Source organism: Phodopus roborovskii, unplaced genomic scaffold, assembly GCF_943737965.1.
Source record: "Phodopus roborovskii unplaced genomic scaffold, PHOROB, whole genome shotgun sequence".
NCBI lineage: Eukaryota > Metazoa > Chordata > Mammalia > Rodentia > Cricetidae > Phodopus > Phodopus roborovskii.
The window spans coordinates 2081458-2100403 of NW_026126647.1; the positions used below are offsets into that span (position 1 = coordinate 2081458).

The following is an 18946-nucleotide window of genomic DNA, read 5'->3' on the forward strand; positions in this document are numbered from 1 at the left end:
GACATCGCTAACCAGATCATCACATTTCATGACACTTTAAGTCATTATCTGAATTCCAAAGTATAGTTAGTATAAAGCAAATATACAAGTTGCTGTTAAATTGGAGTACTTGCACTGATAGCGGTCAGCCCTCTAGAAGTGGTAGGATGGAGCTGAGGGATGAGGTAGACTAAAGTCTCATGCAATAATAGCCTCACAGAGGCTCAGACAGTTTACACTGTGAGGATTGACAAAGAACACCTGAGTAAAGTTCTTATTAGCTCAAGCTATATACAGTCATAAGGACAAACCCACACATGGCAAAAACATGCTTTTCCACGGAAGCATGCAAAGGACAGTTTAAACATTAAAATGAGTAATATCCGCAAGCAATAATGTGAAAACACATGCCAAGAATCATTCTGTTTCGGAGAAGCTGAGGTCACATGACTCTAGTGTTGTATTTCCTTGGCATGTTCTTATGAGCACTCGGAATTCTCCTCAACTGACTCCATTCCCGGACCATGTTCCCACAACGAGGGTCAAAGTCTCAGAGAAAAGTCCCGGCAGAAAGGATTTGTTCAGTAGAGCGTTCAGTAGAGAAGATACCAGGTAGATGAGGTGCAGAGGACCCATCTTTCCGGAAGAGCATAGTGTTGCTCACAGCTATTCCTTTTCTGTCCCTGAGGGAAGAAGGCTATTGAGGGATGAGTGCTCCCTGCATTGAATGGTTTAGTGTAGTCTCCCAAACTGTTATTTTCAATATGAGTTTCTGCTCATATTGAACTGGAGTTTCTACAGGATGTTAGTTTAGACTTTGTGTTTACATGGCAAAATATTTGACATAAAAGGGATGAGATTCACTCCGGGTTGTAGTTTTGAAGTAATTGGTACCATTGGTTCTGTGGGAACCCTGAACAGCATGGTGGAGGCATGCGCAGCAGAACCTACTTCATGGTGGCCAACAAGCAGAGATCAAGAGAGCACTGAAGGCCTGATACAACCTTTAAAATATCCTAATCTCACATATGAAGAGGGCCAAGGTTTGTCCCAGGCACGCTCCCTAACTGTTGGTCCAGAGTCTGTGTGTTCCCACTGGCACAGGTCAGTTGTCTCTGTGAGTTTCCTCTGTCATGACCTTGAACCCCCCCCCCCCCCCGACTCCTGCAATCCCTCCTCTCTCCCTTCAGGAATACAGAGCTGTGAGCAGTGCTTGGCTGTGGATCTCTGCATCTGCTTCTATCATTTGCTGGGGAAAGGCCCTGTGCATGTGTGTGACAGCTGTGTAGACTTTGGTCTATTTGTAAGGTTCTTAGCAGTGAGCTGAGATCTGTTAGCTGGCTTTTGGGAACCTCTTCCCCATGCTGGATTACCTTGCCCAGGCTTTTATGCAGGAGGAGGGGCTCACTCAACTTGATATGCTATGCTTTGTTCAAGTCCATGGGAGCCCTGCCCCTTTCTGAATGGAGACTGAGGAGGAGTGGATGGGGACAGGGTTAGATGGAGTGGGGCACAAGCTCAGAGCAGGGAGGAGAAACTGTGATCAGTATGTAAAATTAATGGAAAAAAAAGTTAATAAAATTAAAATAAAAAAAATACCCCTGTGATGACACCCACATTCCCCCATTAGGCTGATTCCTAAAGTTCCTCCACATTCTACAATGCTGTTTCCAGTGAGGTCCCAAAGGCTTGACACATGCACGGCCTTGTAAGAAGACTTTTCCTACTCAAACATGAAATGTAGATGCTGCCTTGGAAGGGAATGGAAGAAAAAGCCAATGAGGGCCTTGGGAAACACTTCTGATATTCATACCTTCTGGGATGTGAGGGTGTGTTTTTACAACCTCATATATTTGACAGCTCTGCATTCTTCATTATTTACCTTTTTTATTTTGGAGGGGTGCGGGGGGGTTGTCTATTTCTCATTACCCTGCCTCTGTTATTTTTATTTGGTCTGTCTGATCAGGGTTCTGCTTTTCCAATTGACAGCCTAATGAAAGTTAAGCTTTCTAAAAGCCAGCATCGAATTTCACCATGTTTATAAAATACTTCTCAACACTTCATTAGTTGCTGTTTTGTCGGGGACATCTTCTTGCTCTGTATCTCAGGGCAAGCCTCAAAGCTCCCAGATTTGGGGATTAAAGCCGTGTAACGTCATCCATGCCTGGCTTTGCCTTACCCCTCATTCATTACAGAATGAAATTAAAAAGTGACTTGGTGTGAGATTAGTGTTCTGTGACAGTTCCCGTTGTGGCCACCAGATGCCTGCAGACACCGTCGAATCATTGTGAGCAGACCGATCTAGACACTGGGTATAGGGAGTAGATATTGCTGGTCTCTTAGTGTTATTTTTTTATTATGTGGTTCTTCTCCGCCTTTTAAATCCAGGCGACTAGAAAACTGAAAAGGCGATTTCTCTTAAAAGGACAGGATGCCTCGTTGTGTTTTCTTTTCTTTTACAGAGTTGAAAGTCAGTTACAGAGTTGTTTGTCACTTTGTGTTTTTGCCTAGAAATCATCAAAAAACGGTTGTGAGTCCTGAGCTGTTCTCACAAGATCTTCGGGGTTTGGCGTTCACCTGTCTTCATCTTCTTCCCTAATACAGGAGATGTACTCAAAAGGAATAATCCCCATCACTGCAATATCCACAGTACGGGCTCAAGGAGACAACAAATTTGAAATTGTCACTACACAAAGAACTTTTGTTTTTAGAGTAGAAAAAGAAGGTAAGATTATTTTCCACTAGCTGCCACCCCCTTCTCAACGTCTTCCTTCTAAGAATCTGTGTTACTCGGTCTCTCACAGAACTCACTATTCAGTCCACAAGGACAGGCGGGCCTTGAAGTCTGAGTCCTCTGGCCTTACTTCCATGAGCCCTGAGAATTTAGGCAAGCTCTACCATACCTGTGTCTAAGATCATTTTGTTATCGATATCAAGATACTTAGAGCCCTTCATTTCTTACAAATCAGGTTAATAAAACAGGCAAAGAAAAATACAAAGCTACATTTAACTCCGTTACTTTCAAATATTTTACCTTTTAAAAAGAGTCTTCTTGCGCGTACAATAGTAGAACCTACGTAAATTGGCGAATTGGCAAGTTACTCTTTGTGAGGTTACTGATACAAACAAGATCGATTTTATTTTTCTCAGGAGCTAATAAGTATGGGATAATTCTTTAAGTTGTAACTATATAACAGTGAAAATGGACAGAAATATTCTCTCACAGAGACCACTTTAATGAGTGATTTTGATAATGCAAAATATGTACTTAAAGCTAAAATAAGCAACAGTCCTAATTTTAAATGAGTCTTCACGAAATGGACTGGCCAGTGATGTTTGGGATGTAGATTTCATACTGACTGTACTCCCTGAGTTGTTTTCATGGGAATCGTCTACTCTGGGTCTCCTGGGGCAGAGAGATGGTCCAGCAGAGAAAGATCCTTGTTGCTGAGAAAGGTAGCTTGAGTTTATCCCTGGGGACCACATCTTGGGAGGAGAGAACTGTCTCCTGCAAGTTGTCTTCAGACTCCATACACACAAGACACATGTGTACCTCCGTTCCTAAGTGCCTGTGTTTGTGAGCTTGAGTTCTTGCAGTGCAAATGGGAATGCAAAATAGAAATGTGACCTGTGCTTTCTGGGCTGAGTCTAAAAATATACAGAAGAGTGTTTGGAGGTGAGAGGAATCACAAGATCTGCATTGTGCACTTGTTTGATTCTCATGATGTGCTCTGCCTATAACCCTTAGCAGTTTTAAACCACACAGGTTAAATTATAAAAGCTTGACCTTATTTTAGGAACTATTTCAGATAGATTTGCAATTGACCTGTTTTTTTTTTAACCAAATATTTTCTTCGTGTACTCTGTTTCAATAATAATTGCACAAGGAACTTACTGAATGTTGTGTATATACCAGACATTTTGCCAAATTCGGCATCATAACAACTTTTTAAGGCAGTTTGCATGAGCATTGCCTTACTTTCATACACAAGCACATCTAGCTGCAGATGGAAACTACTGCAATGCTAGGCACTGTACAACAGCATTACCTGTTAAACTACTCCACTCCCAGAACATGTGTTATCCTATGGCACAAAGAAAGTGCTCAATAAATATGTATTTCTAGAAAGCTCTCATTATTACTGAAGGTAATCACCATTGAGTGTGCCCAGCTGCTTGTCAGGGAGCAGTGCTTTTTAGACTTTGATTACTGATGATTTATGAAATCAAACTAGAAGCTTATGTTGATGCTGAAAACAAAAACGCCACACTACCCCTTCTGAAATAGCATCAAAAATATCAAAGAGCATTGCTTAGAGGGCATACTGTGCTGTGTAACAAATCTATGTCGACATCGCATATGGCTAATATAGAAAACAATTTCATATTTCTATATATATTTAAACATTTTCTAAATACATTTTTAAATGAAAGGTTATCATAACACTTTCTCCCTTCTATTTCCTCTGTCCAGGCCCTCTCAAATGCTCACCATCAAAATCTTTTCATTTTTTTTTCTCCTCAAGCTCAAGATAGCCTCCTCTTATTATTTTACATACACACACACACACACACAGACACACACACATCACGCTTATTGTTTTACACACACACACACACAGACACACACATCATGCACAATCACATGTGTACACACATGTATTCAGAATGCTGAGGTTTTGTTGTTTGTGTGTATATGGTTTCAGGGATAATAATTTGTATTGGATAGTCAATTCAGGTGCTCATCCCTGGAAGAGGCTAATGTTCTCTTTCTCATCAATCACCAGTTGCCTATAGCTCCTGTCCAGGGCTGTGGACCTATGAGAATTTCCCCCCTTCCATGTAACATGTCTGTTTGTATTACTATTGTTCAGATTGTGTGTATTTATGCTGACAGTTCTAGGAGAGGCAGTGTCACAAAAGCAGATTTTCTGGAACCCTGGCTCTTAAAAATCTTCTCTACCCCCTCTTCCTTCCTGTTACCCAAGCCATAGATACAGGAGCTGTTATGTAGATATATCCATTATGTCTGGGTTCTTCACCATCCATTGGTCTCTGCATTGTGTTTAGTTGAGGGTTTTTGTTTTGTGGTTTTTTGTTTGTTTGTTTGTTTTGTTTTGTTTTGTTTTGTTTTTGCATGATGGTCTCCATTTACTGTAAAGAGAAGCAGCTTTGATGAAGGTTAGTACCACTTATGGGTATGTATAAGAATAAAATTTAGAGTATAGTAAAGAATGTTGCTGGTCTAGCAAGTGGCTATCGCAGATTCTAAGACCCGTGACCTCGCCAGCCCTGGAAAGTTGGCTGCCTTTCTAGTACCAAGCATTAGTCCCTCCCGTAGAGTAGGTGTTAACTCTGATTAGACCTCATTGGTTGCCATCAACATGTGAGTACCATTTGCCACAACTGTATGGATTTCTTACCAGTCACTGTTGTGGTTCATAGGTGTCATAGCTGGGTCGGACTATTCATTGCTTCCCTACCTTGGCAGCTTGCATACTCTTTTATGGTATTATGGAAACTATACCGCAGGGCAGTGACTCCCAAAACAATATAGACTATGACTGTTACCCTTGGTTAACTCTCAGAATTTGAAAGTAAGCTCATGCTGCTGAATACACAGCACACTCAGGACACGGATTATCTGAGTTGACTTGATATTTACAAGGAAACAACACTAGCACAGAGATCATTAACCCGGCCTACAACCTAAATCTGGCTCACAGTCAGGGTTTCCACCCTGGAGTGTCTTCTAACACATTGTGTGTGAGTAGCCGCTTCTGCAACTTATAACTAAAATGCCTTTGCAGTTTGGCGTCTTTCACTTTCATGCTATATAATGTTTGGATTATTCTGGATGTCATAATAAAAATATTGAAACCTTCTGAATTAAATGTAAATTATATTAAGATAGTATTGCTTTGAAAATTGTTTTCCTCAGGAAGAAGTTTTATATTGACTCCTCTTGTTCTGGGGCAGAAACACTGGGGTGGGTGTTGAGTTAGTTCATGGCATTATGGTCCCTGTCATAGCTGTAAATACAGAATTTTTTCAGACAGGTGACACTGGGGATTTACTTCTCTCAGGGATAGAGCAGAGCTTAACAATTCTGATTGGGGGTTCGCTGTCCGACACTGTCCTCAGAACCTGATTGTCAGTTGTAGGTGCTACCCTGGGAAATAGGCTAGTCAGTCACTCAATGCTAGGCACTAGACAGCCCCACAAGTTTTCTCTGACTGTTATCCAAGAGGTTCTTAAATTAAAAACAGTTTATTTAGACCTGGTATAAGAAATAAACCCCTGTTGTTCAGGAGAGTTACAACAGGTTCAGAAGCAAATTATGAAATGTTTCCTAATTCTTCATTAGTTATTGTCTTTATTCTCATTAATGGTAACTATCTGCTTTGTTGATTACTTCATGGTATTATTGAAATCTCTTAAAGATGTTTTAGGACCACGCTAGGATTTCAAATAATGTCTTTTGAGGACATTGAACAAAGGAATGCATAACTATGTATCTACTTTTCACCATAGCTATGTTGGGATTTCCCAGTAATGCTAGTAACATACTACTGGGGTTGGAGAAAATAGCTCAGTGGTAAAGCACTTGATGTACTAGGGTGAGAACCTGAGTTCCATCCAGAATAGAAGCACACGTTTGTAATTCCAGTGCTGCCTACAGAAAAATGGGAAGCAGACAAAGGAGAATCCATGAGCATTCATAGGCCATCTACTTTGTAAGTGAACAAGAGCTTTTAATAAATAAAACAGAAATTCAGCTCAGTGTTTAGCTGGGGTATCTGCTTTTGTTTCCATAAGCTACTAGATGAATATTCTAGGATGGCAGATAAGTTAGTCATCAGTCTCATTATCAGGGAAGGGCATTTATGGTAGCCTCTCCACTGTTGCTCAGATTGTTAGTTGGGGTCAGTCTTGTAGGTCTCTGGACATTTCTCTGGAGTCTGTTTTCTCTTCAAACCTATAATGGCTCCCATTTTAATGGTCTCTCTCTCTCTCTCTCTCTCTCTCTCTCTCTCTCTCCCTCCCTCCCTCCCTCCCTCCCTCCCTCCCCTCTTGTATTTTCTTACCCCAAACTCCTGGGATCCAGATGCAGAGAGGGAAGAATGATAAGAAAATGGGGGCAAGACCAGGCTACAGAAACCCACAGAGACAGCTGACCTGAACAAGGGGGAACTAATGGACCCCAGACTGATAGGTGGGGAACCAGCATTGGACCAACTCAGACTCTTTGAACATGGGTCTCAGTTAGATAAGGGACCTCTGACAGTGGAACCAGGATGTATCCCTGGTGCACAAAAGAACTTTGGGAGCACATTCCCCATGGAGAGATACTCCTTAGCCTAGAGGCAGGAGGGAGGGCCTAGTCCCAGTTCCAAATGACTTGACAGATTTTGTTGATCCCTCCTGTGGAGTGGGATGGGAGCCAAGGGGCATGGGAGGGAGAGGAAACTGTGATCGATATATAAAATAATAAAAAACTAAACCAACAAACAAACAAAATACAACACAGAAAGCAAACACTGACATCCCAGATTGTACTCTGATCTCCACACTCCTACCATGGCAGCCATATGTACACACACACACACACACACACACACACACACACACACACACACACACACCCTCAGTATAAAGATGTCTACTACTCAGACATTCGCGAAGTTTAAACTCTATGTCTCTGTGAACTTTTCTGTAGCTTGAAGCAATTGGGTGGCTTCTTCAGCTGTGTGACTTCTTTTAATTTGTGAGTTAATTAGAAAAAATGATTTTATTTAAATAAAGCAAAAAAAATTACTATAGGCCACATATCTGGTTTTGAAAATTATGGGTTAAGGTGACAGTTTGTAATGTGTATTATCATCTGTGTCCTCTTCATGTATCTTAGAATCATACATTCAGCTTCATACTTGACGTCTCAGCATGGTCTTCAGTAGTATCGCAGATGCCCAAATTTCTGTTTCTACCCTCCCTGCCAAACCTTCTTCCCTTCTAATCTTCTTCATCACCAGAAATGGAAGACTCATGTCCTCAAGCCATGGGACCTTTTCCTTAAGTCTTTTCCTTCTTTTATTATATATCATCTAATCTATTACAAAATCCTGTCACTGGTAATGACTAGTTCTTAATCCCTACAGTATCACCTCTTAGCTCAGAGCAATCCCTTTCGTCTGTGTTAGTCATTTTATTGACCCACTACAATCATGTCGTCATTCCTCTTGTCAGAAAAAGCAATCAGTAAGGAAGTTTGATCAAATCAACTCATGTGTGACCACCCATTGTCTTCCTGTCTTACTGAGAACAAACATAGTATGTACGATGTCTGAAAGCACTCTCGACTCTTGATCTGGTTTTGGTCTTTCATTCCTTCCTCCCATGCCTTCCCTCCTTTGCTGCCTTCAGCAACAACTGATTCTTGGAGCAGAATCTGAAAAGTCTCAGTTGCCTTGGGGCCGCAGCATTCACTGGCCTCCATCGTGCCATATTGTTATTCTAACCATCCTACGCCATTACTTCGTTTCTTGAGGCTTTGCTTGACCAGTTTCTTTCTTCTGACCCCTTTTCTGTTACCCTACATGAAGTGACTCTCCTGTTGTCCCCATCTCATGCCTTTTTGTGTCCCAATTCACTCGTCACTGTGTAGGGTACTCTAGTGAATGTCTGTATTCTTACGGCCTTCTTCCTTTCAGTAGAGTGTAATCTCTGGGAGAGACTGGTCTTTCTCCTAGTACTCAGAGTAAGCCCTCTATCATAGCAGTTACTATTCCCACAGGTAGTGGTTATCATTTTGACAACACTTCTGCCTCTCACATTGATGGTCAGTTACACCAATCTTTAGATCAGATCATGTTAGAAGTAAAGCTCTTTGCTGGGTATGATGGGTATTTGACATTCTAGTACTCAGGAGGCAGAGGAAGGTGATTTCTACAAGTTAAGGTCATCCTAGGCTATAGAAGGAAAGTTTTGTCTAAAGGGAAAAAAGAAATGAAACAAAAACAATCAAATAGTGAAGGCTGAGTTACAGTATGTGATTATGGTGCTATTGGTGGTTATTTGCATGCCTCCGTGTGACATTGTCTGGTATCCTTTGTAATTAATGAATTACTTATTCTAAGGTTGAACTCAGAGAATATGATCTTTTTGTTGACATTTTGAACTTTCTTGGTTCTTTGGTCTTTCTGAAAGTACAAAAAAAAACTAATTTAAGTTTGAATGAAGAGGTTACTATTTTATTTTGTGTACATTATAACAAAATTGTGTTCTGTGTTTTCATATTTTTCCACCGATTTGGGTTGCCATCCTTGGAGAAAAGCCAGACTATGGCACATTCCAGAAGGAATGGTGTTTAGATAAGTGCTACCATTGGTATATAGTTCGATATTTATTTTTAGAAGGAGTCAATATGGCAGTCTGTGCTCTTAGTCACTAGAGGATAGACCCTCAATACCCAGGTGGTGTCTGAATCTGCATACAGTATCAAGTAACATATGTACTACATTGTTTCCTATACATACATATATATGATAGTTTAATCCTTAAATTGGAGACCGTAAAAGATGACCAGCAATATCTTAGGATAAAGCAGAACAGTTATGACAAATTATGTTTTGTAAAAGTTACACATCATCCTGTCTAAAAATATCTGAGTATCCTTTTAACTTTTTCACTGGAAGCACTCCATGTCTCCTGGGACATCTTCTAAATTGCCATGTATCACCAGGGCCACACCTCCATGCCATGACTAAGCAGTATAAAAGCTTAGGGAATAGAGGTACTGCACAGCCATGGTGTTTTACTTGATGACAGAGATGGCTTCTTCGTGCCTAGCAGAAGAACATATCATACAAAATGGCTTGTATACACTGGTATAGGAGATGCCCCATATCTTAAAGCAGAACAGCGTGGGATGGCTTAAGGTTTTAGCACACTACTAAGAATGGCATGTAATTTAAAGTTTATTATTAATTTTGTATTTCTGGAATTTCATACATTTTTCTTTTTAAACTGTAGTTCACTGGCTCAGCTACAGTAGCACTTAGCTTGTCTCAAACCACTCATCAAATGGAAAATGATTATTTGGTTTGGAAGTTGCCAAAGCATGTTTCTGTCATCTAAGGATGCACTTATGCACAACCTAAGACAAGTGACCCTCACAATCTGCTTTGTTCTGTTTGTGTTATCTGTCTACTGTTTCTCTCTGTGGAGCGAACTGGATGCCCCTGTTATTTCTTGTTGCTTTTTATAATGCATGGGATTTGTTTGTTGACAATTTCATATATAGTATCAACAAATGAATTTCGTCAATAAAAGCAACACACACCCACTGTATTCTCTATACTCATTTCCCACTCCTTCTTATAGTTCTCTCCCCTCTGCCCCCGGTACCACAGTGTCCTCCTAAAGGTTCACTTCCCATATCTATGTCTTCTTTGTGTTGTCTTGTGACACCCTGATTTTTAACCACAATTAATCTGTTTGTCCTGTGTATACAAATGTCAGTTGAAGCCTGGTGACGTAACAGTTTTGTATACAATTGAAGATGACCGTTCCTCTCCCAGAATCTAACGGTTTTGAAAAGGTAGGGGTCCATGAGCCCATCCTCAATCTGTGATTGACAATTGGCAGCCTTGTTCAGGACCAATTCCGGTAACTATAGATGTAATGAAATCACAAGGACTGTTTTGTGTAGAAGATAGCATTGCAAGTCGCTTACTTCCCTCCCCCCTTTTGCCTCCTAAATTCTTACAATGTTTCTGAAACATTCTCTGAGCCTTATGAAATTGAGGGCTGTTTCATATGAAGAAACACAGAACCCGTAAACCTGGTCCAAACCCCATGGCCAGGAAGGTCATACACCCTCGCTACTATTTTATAGTTAAATAGCCTTGGCACTAAACTAGAGTCTCAATATCTATATGTGCATCCATAGAATCTACTTTTATCATTAGAGAAACTTCACAGTGAATAGTAGTGCGTGTAGCACAGGGATCCTCATGGGGCTTGGAATAAATGACAGGTGAGTCTCAGCCCCAAACAGGACATTCATTCCTTAATTCTTTATTTCCCATTACTATTGGAAGACTCGGGAGCTAAATAATCCTAGGGATAGCCAACATTTGTTTCAGTACTGCTCTAACAAGAACACTCAAAAAAGATGCAGTTGACAATTTCAAATTACTTACTGAGAAGCTGAGACATAGCTAACCGTGGTCTTAAAAGCCACAAAGCTTTGTTCTGCTTCATTACCTCATATATACATTTGGAACTGTTTTGTGAGTATTTAGCCAAGCAACCGTCCTTTACATGACTTGTGTAACCAACATGCCCAAGTCATAACCGCAGTAAGGGTATTATTGTACGTTTTTCCTAATGCAGGCTGAACCTGCTGCTGGAGATGTCACACCGTGGCCAAGCAATTGCTGCTCGTTATCACTGACTAAGGATTCTGGAATATTTGCAGAACTGGGGATATTTGAAACGTCCTTCATCTCAGATGTGTAGGAAAACATCCGATTGCGGGGATTATGTAATACCGCAAAAGCAACGAGGGATTTGAGCATTGGTTATTTAGCAATTAAGATTTATTGTGAAGTAGGTTTGCATTCTTAATTCAATATGAGTACATCTCAAAAGGAGACTTACTGTGAAGTTGTGGCTTCTCTGATAGATAGTCCAGTCCAAAAAAAAAACAAAAAACAAAAAACAAAAAACAAAAACAAACAACAACAACAACAATAAAAAACCCTGTGCTGTATCCCCAAGTTTGGCTCTGGTTACCCTTCTATGAAATTAATTTTTTGCTACTTGAGATTCAGTCTCTTTTATTTTTTATTTTTTATTTTTTCTTTTGTCCTGATAATCCCTTCCCCGTTTGGTTTGGGAGTCACTGCTATCCTTACAGATAAAGTTTGACTCCTGGTTTTTGCGTGTTTTTCTCATCATGCCTTTGACATTTATCCACATCTGTGGGTCATTTCTTGTAGAGGATGTCTCTGCTCACAGGTTGTTGCTCGTCTGCTGAGATATGGCCAGTTTTCTGTGAGCTGGATCTTCCTGCCACCTTGCGTGGTCATCTTCTAATATCAAGCTTCCTTTTATTCTGGGCTATTTATTTTTAGGTTAACATTCATGGATCAACAATGTCTTACTCCCTTTAATATGCCAACGCTTTGAATGTTCATATGTTGTACTTTTATTGTACTTGATCTCTATTGTCTTGTTCCTGAACTCCACATTCCCAGATTGGCATACCGGTCATTGACATACCTGTCTCCTCCTTGCTAATTCCCCTGAAGTGCTTTTCCTTTGTTTCTGTAATCTGAAGCAGCTAGTGCATGTTTTCTGTTCACATTTCTCATGATTCCCCTGTAGGTACAAAAGTATCCATGTGGTCTCTTTAGATCCCTGAACCGGTGATGGATTTCTGATGCCTTATTCCTGTGTTGCCCTTGCTCAGTATCCTGCTCTGCCCTTCAGTCTTCAGATTGTGTTTTTACACTGGTCCTCATTCTCAAGATCTATCACAAGTCTCCCCCCACCTCCACTCCCCAATCTCTTATGCTGCCAGTTGTATAGGAGTTGAAATAATTTATATTATAATTTTAGCACTACCTTTCCCAATGACCTTCAGCAAATCACTTACCTCAGTTGAATGGACTCATATATTATTTGATACCATTTGTACGACATTTATTCTAGTCTGTGCTCCATTATCTGTTCAGATCTAACTTGACTTACTGTCTTGATTGCTCTTTGGAGACTGTATCACATTTCTATGTCCCTAATACAGTATGTGCTACATAATTGAAGGTCACTGGGCTTGTACGGAGAAGGTGTGAATACCATGTTTTACTTTGCCAGCTGAGTTGTAAGGCTTTCTTTTCTGAGTGTTTCCCTGTTCCATCTCCAGTTGAGTACTGATGCTACTTTCTTCTGTTCTCAGTATTTTCAGGTGGCTCTGCCCTAGCTCCTGACATACAGCTTAAGGGAAAAAGTCTTACATTGCAATGCTCATGGTTTCAGAGAGCTCAGTACCTGGGCACTTAGCCTCAGGTTCTTGGGAAGAGCAGGACAGGGAGAATGCAAAATGTAAGTTTCTTCACCTACTTACAGAGAAAAGGCAGAGAGGGAGAAAAACACTTGTCAATGGGTATAGCCTTCAAAAGAAGTACTGTTCATATAGCTACTTCTTCCAGCTCTAACCCTCTACTCACTATCCACTTCTTCCCAAAATAGTACCACCAAGTGGGGGATGGAGGGGCATAAACTGACAGAAGAAACCCAATCCCCTAAATCATCTAAAAGTGTTTCACAGACACGAATAGTCTCATAGGTCCTCTGGAGTTCGTCCTAAAATGCTGGACCTTCTTTGTGGTTGGCATGGAGCCTGAGGTGTGGTCTTTCTTGTATGGTCCCAGAAGAAGCTCATTGTACCGGCTCCAGGACACCTCGCTACATAGTTTTTTCCGTTCTGCTAAACTTGAGCTCTTCTTGCCTCTGCTGAGAGTGGAATTTAGACTGTGGCTGTGAAAAAAAAGAATCTGTATGCTACTTGGTCTAAAGCAAGCAGATCTCATGTTGATGCTTCTATGTCCATATGCCTTATATACATATATGTTCTCTAATTTCAGAAGAGAGAAATGATTGGATCAGCGTATTATTAAGTGCACTGAAGTCACCATCCCTCACTGCACAGTTGCAAGCAGCTATGGCACCCGAGAAATGTGGATATCTTGAATTGAGAGGCTATAAAGCCAAAATTTTTACTGTGTTGAGGGGAAACAGCGTGTGGCTTTGCAAAAATGAGCAGGTAAGCTTTGCTACATTAATTGTAAATTACTGTTCTCTGATGGTAGCCACTGTATTTAGCTTTTGAGAGATATTTGCATTTTTATTTATAGCCTTGCTGTTGCTTTAAATACTCCACTAACAATTACAAAGAAAATTTGGTTGAATGCTTTGTTTCAGGAAATATTTCCAGCAGACTGAAGGCTGCATGCTACCTTTTCTTTCTTTCCTTCCTTCTTTCTTTCTTTCTTTTTAACAGACTGAGGAAGTAGCATTGTTGAAAAGAATTGTTGAAATGTGAAATGTATACCTTAGTTGAAGTAAATATAGGTGTTAGAGAATAAATACAGGTATTGTTGAATGGGACTAATTCCATATGTGTGTGATAGAAAACTAGAAGATAATAACAAGGAACCAGGTGCATTAGTTACTTTTCTGTTGATGTAAAAACATCATGACCAAGGAGTCAACCCATGTAAGAAGGAATTGATTTTGAGCTTAAGGTTCTAGAATAAATAAGAATCCATCATGGCAGGGAGTCATGGCAGTGAGAATATTAATCTGAGAGCACCCTTCTTGAACCATAACCATGAGCACAAATCAGAGAGAGTGATCTGAAAGTGACAAGGACGAAATCTCTCAAAGTCCAACAGCCACGCCATACTTCTTCCGACATCGCCACACCTCTTACACCTCCCCCAACATGTGCTGCCAACTGAATACCAAGTATTCAAAAATCTGAGCCCATGGGTGACATATCTTAATGAAATCACCATTGTATCATTCTTGTTTTTCTGTGAACATATATTCTGTTTGTTATGAGACTGCATAAATTGTAGTGAGATAGTTCTGTGGCACTGACCACGCCCATTTGGGGGTGGAGCCATGGGCGGAGTGACCTGTGGAAGGAGGTCGGAGGGGGCCAGGAAAGGCGCTCTTTCTGGCGTGACTTGGACAGGAGAGGATCGGGTGGAATTTCCTGGTGTTCATCTGTCTAGGTTGTAAGTTATTTCTCCCTAAATAAACATCTATTCGGCCTATTTGTTTATCTTGATCCTTATTTAACCGTGATAGAGCTACATTAAAGAGAGGTGGATATATAAAATGCATCTTCCTATATGTACATTTCACATATGTATAATGATCTAACTGTTAGATCATTAAATTAAGTTAGTAGGAAAACACTATGGAGAGTTAAATATTTTTGTGGAGACTTGTGTTTTTCTATGTCTTTTGAGCTTTATACTTGATTTGGTAGTATAGACTTCCATTTCCCTATTGTTTTAGACCTTCATATGTGAAAGAAAATTCCTCCTCATTAGATGCTTAATTCATATTTGAGGATTAAAGAGTGTATTTTGAGTGTCTAATCTAAGGTGAATTCATTTAATAATGGACTATGATAAGTATCACCATGACCTCTTTTCCTGTCAAAGACAGTTATCAACTCAAAAAAAGCAGTAGTTACAAAATGAAACTACAGATCCCAGACAAGGCATTCTCCTACTTCAGCATGAGTGTATTCATTATTCTTTTTTGTGGGTGGGGGTGGATATCTTAGCGAATTAGTTGAGGAAGGAATCATTGAGTGACATGAGCAAACTATTAATATGAATATTTATCGTATTCCTAAAAACAGTGACATACAGCTTAACAATGTATATGAACTGGATATTCCTTCTGAAGTCTCTGAAGTTAGATGATTAAAACTTTTTTCATTGAAATTCAGGTTAAAAATTCATAATTTGCATGTGCTGTGTTGAAGTTACTCTGGCAAATTGAGGAATTAATTTTTTTCACTTGCACAGACAAATATAATTTCTTTTATTCATTGCATTGCTCACATTAGCTAGATCATCTGTGTTTGTATTAATTTCTAGAAATAATATGTGGGTTTTTTTTTTTTTTTTTTGAGCTTTATGGACCCTTTGAGAGAAGTAGGTTTTTTTTTTTTTTTTTTTTTTTTTTTTTTTAATATGAAATCATTGCTTTAGTAACAGTATTTGAAAGCAAAATCTAAAATGCTTGTCCGTAGTGGAGTTCTGGGATCTATGCTAATTAATTTATACATACTCATTTTTTAATCTTTTCTATAATTATAGGAAGAAGATCCTCTCATGTGTGCATTAAAGATGAGGAAAATGAGGTTTACCTAGTTTGTACATGGCTGTTTCATGATGCCAAGCTTAATTTAAAGCTAGAATTTTCTAACACTAATCTTGTTTCTTATTAAAGGTTTGGTTTAAATCTTTCCTGAGTTCCTATCTTTCAGAAATAGGCAAGAGTTAGTTTTGTAACTAATTTCATTGCCTAGGGCTTTCAGGGCCGCTCAGTTAATGTTGTTTCAGGCTGTGCACTCTCAAAGGGGTGAGCTTATCTAGCAGGGCAGTTTTATCTTTGACGGTGAAATGTCAGGCAAGGACAGCTACAGGTAATAAACTCAGTGGTCCTGCTGCCTGGGTATTTGTTTGCTTTGCTTTTTTTGAGACAAGATCTCTTGTAGTTGATGGCCTTGAACCCTTGGTCATCCTGTCTCTACCTCTCAAAGTGTTGAGGTTATAGTCCTGTGCCATTTTATCAACCAGTGCTGTATTCCATGGGCAGGCATTATGGAGAGGTCCAAAACACTGGGCGGTAAATAAATCTGAGAATCAGAGACACTTGCATTTACGCAAGTAATGAGTAAGTCATTTAAAAACAAATCAGCAAAGCTGGAGCACATGTCATCTTTAGATTAGTAAACATATTTTAATGTACATTTTCAGTATTTTTCACATTAAGGTGCCTATATTTTATCCTTAAAGATATAGGGTGTGTGTGTGAGAGAGAAAGGAAGAGAGATATGTTTGTATTATATTATATAGAATCAACTTGACTAATGTGGATAAGTTGAAGAAATCATGCATGTTTTGGCCCCAACATTACCAATCCAGCTTATGATGCCTTTCATTTTGGTCAATGCCTTATTCTCTGGAGGAAAGCTGTTTACCGCTGATCTCATAGGGAAGCAGGTGATGGCGACAATCTTGTGGCCTGCTGAAATAGCATGGAATGATGGGGATATATTTTTGTATGTAAAATCTAAATGTTTGAGCCAGGTGAGGTTGACACTCATCTTTAATCCCAATGCCAGCACCGAGGAGGCAGAGGCAGGTGGATCTCTGAGTTCGAGGCCAGCCTGGTCTACAGAGCGAGTTCCAGGACAGCCAGGACTACATAGAGAAACTCTGTCTCAAAAATGAAAAGTAACAACAAGCCCCCCTCCCAAAGAAAACAAGCTAAATGTTTTATATATGCGCACACTCACACACCAGTTATTTTGGTTATAAAATAAACATATTCATTTAAAAGTGCGAGATATTTATATTTGAATTTTTGTATCGTTTTTGTTGGATCTATATAATAGCTATGTAACAAAATTTAGTTGTTTTTTATTATTATTTATAAGCAGTGAATTCATTGTACATGTAATCTAATTGCACATTTTTTTTTCAAGATAGGGTTTCTCTGTGGCTTTGGAGACTGCCCTGGGACTAGCTCTTGTAGACCAGGCTGGCCTTGAACTCGCAGAAATCCACCTGCCTCTGCCTCCCAAGTGCTGGGATTAAAGGTGTGAGGCACCACTGTCGGACTTGCATACTTTTTAAAGAGAGAAATTGAACCATATCACTGTAACCCAGGAATTATCTTCAGTTTTCATTCTTTCAGTGGATACACAGTTTCACTAAATTGTTGATTATTCCAGTAAGAGTAAAATAGAGGATAGATGTGAGTGTTGGCTATTACTGAGAGATCACATTTATCCTAACCACATGTGAGGAGCGTGGGAGGTTGCAGTGTGGGGTTTTTATTCCTGTTATGCTGTAACTAGCTGTCTCTGGTAATGCAGGTATTCCCATGAACTCATATCATCAGGAAGGGAGGAGGATGGCTGTCTCCAAGGTGGTCATTTCAGATTTTGGGGGCCTAGCCCAGATGAGTTGACTTAACCTTTGGGATTTGTGGTGGATATGCATCCATGAAGGTATCTCATATTTGGTTCAGTAGCATGTGAATCCCAAACCATATGTTATGAGTAGGTTTTCCCTGTTGGTCTGGTCCCACCACCACACCAGCCCCAAATAACACAGAGAAGCTATATTTGATGTAATGCTGTTGGCTAGTAACTAGTTATTAGTTATTAGTTATTGGCTAGCTCTATCTTAATGATTAACCTATTTCTATTAATTTAAGTATTTCCACATGGTCATCTCACTGGAGAGAGGGCCCGGTGTTCTACTCTCTCTGTCCTCCATACTTCTTCCTCTCTCCTTCTAGTCTCCTAGTCCCGCCTATCTTGTTTTCCTATTGGCCAACAGTTGTTTATTCATTAACCAATAAGAGAAACATATTTACAGAATGACATCTCCCATCAACCACATACAATGCAGTGCTGCTCAGTTTTCCTCCCTCCCTCCCTCCCTCCCTCCCTCCTTCCCTCCCTCCCTTCCTTTCTTTCTCCTTTTTTTCTTCCCAAGGTGGTAGGCATCCAACCAAAGGGGGAAATGGAAACCCTGCAATTGGATAATATGTAAAGCTTCCTACATCTATGTTAGTGGCAATGGGCCTTTCATTCACTTATTCTTCCCTGGATGGTGTCCTTTGCTTTCTATCAATTTTACTTTAGGATAACCTTTGCTCAGACGAACATTTGGCAACATGGACGTAGGAACCGACAGACATTTTAGTAAAAGACGGTATTTAGTAAAAATCGGTATTGTAGTGTAGTTTCAGAACGTGAAGCGTCGTGCACAGAGCATGGCATATAATTTTGAAGGCGTCTGGAGCCTGTGTTGTTGTTGTTGCACCCTTACTCAAGTGTCAGTAATTTGTGGAAGGGTTTACTGTGCTCAGCCTTTCTGGAAAATTTTGCTTTACCTCATTCTTTTTCATTTCATGTATTATCAGAGTGACTTCTACCAGGGTTTAAAAAACATATCTGCCAGGCATGGTGTCACACACCTTTAATCCCAGCATTTAGGAGACAGAGGCAAGAGGATCTCTATGAGTTTGAGGCCAGCCTGGTCTACAAAGCATGGTCCAGGACAGCCAGGGCGCCACAGAGAAACCCTGTCTTGAAAAACCAAAAAGCAAACACACAAAACAAACAAACAAAAGA

At 40.0% G+C, this 18946-nt stretch overlaps 1 protein-coding gene across 2 annotated transcripts in view; it reads left to right on the top strand.

Moving 5' to 3' along the window:
- Arap2 (ArfGAP with RhoGAP domain, ankyrin repeat and PH domain 2) overlaps positions 1–18946 on the top strand; it is a 149957-nt gene that overhangs the window by 35212 nt on the left and 95799 nt on the right. For both annotated transcript variants that reach the window (XM_051174029.1, XM_051174028.1), the window contains exons 7-8: positions 2584–2704; positions 13632–13810. In XM_051174029.1, the coding sequence (XP_051029986.1) occupies positions 2584–2704; positions 13632–13810 (300 nt within the window). The remainder of the gene's footprint in view (positions 1–2583; positions 2705–13631; positions 13811–18946) is intronic.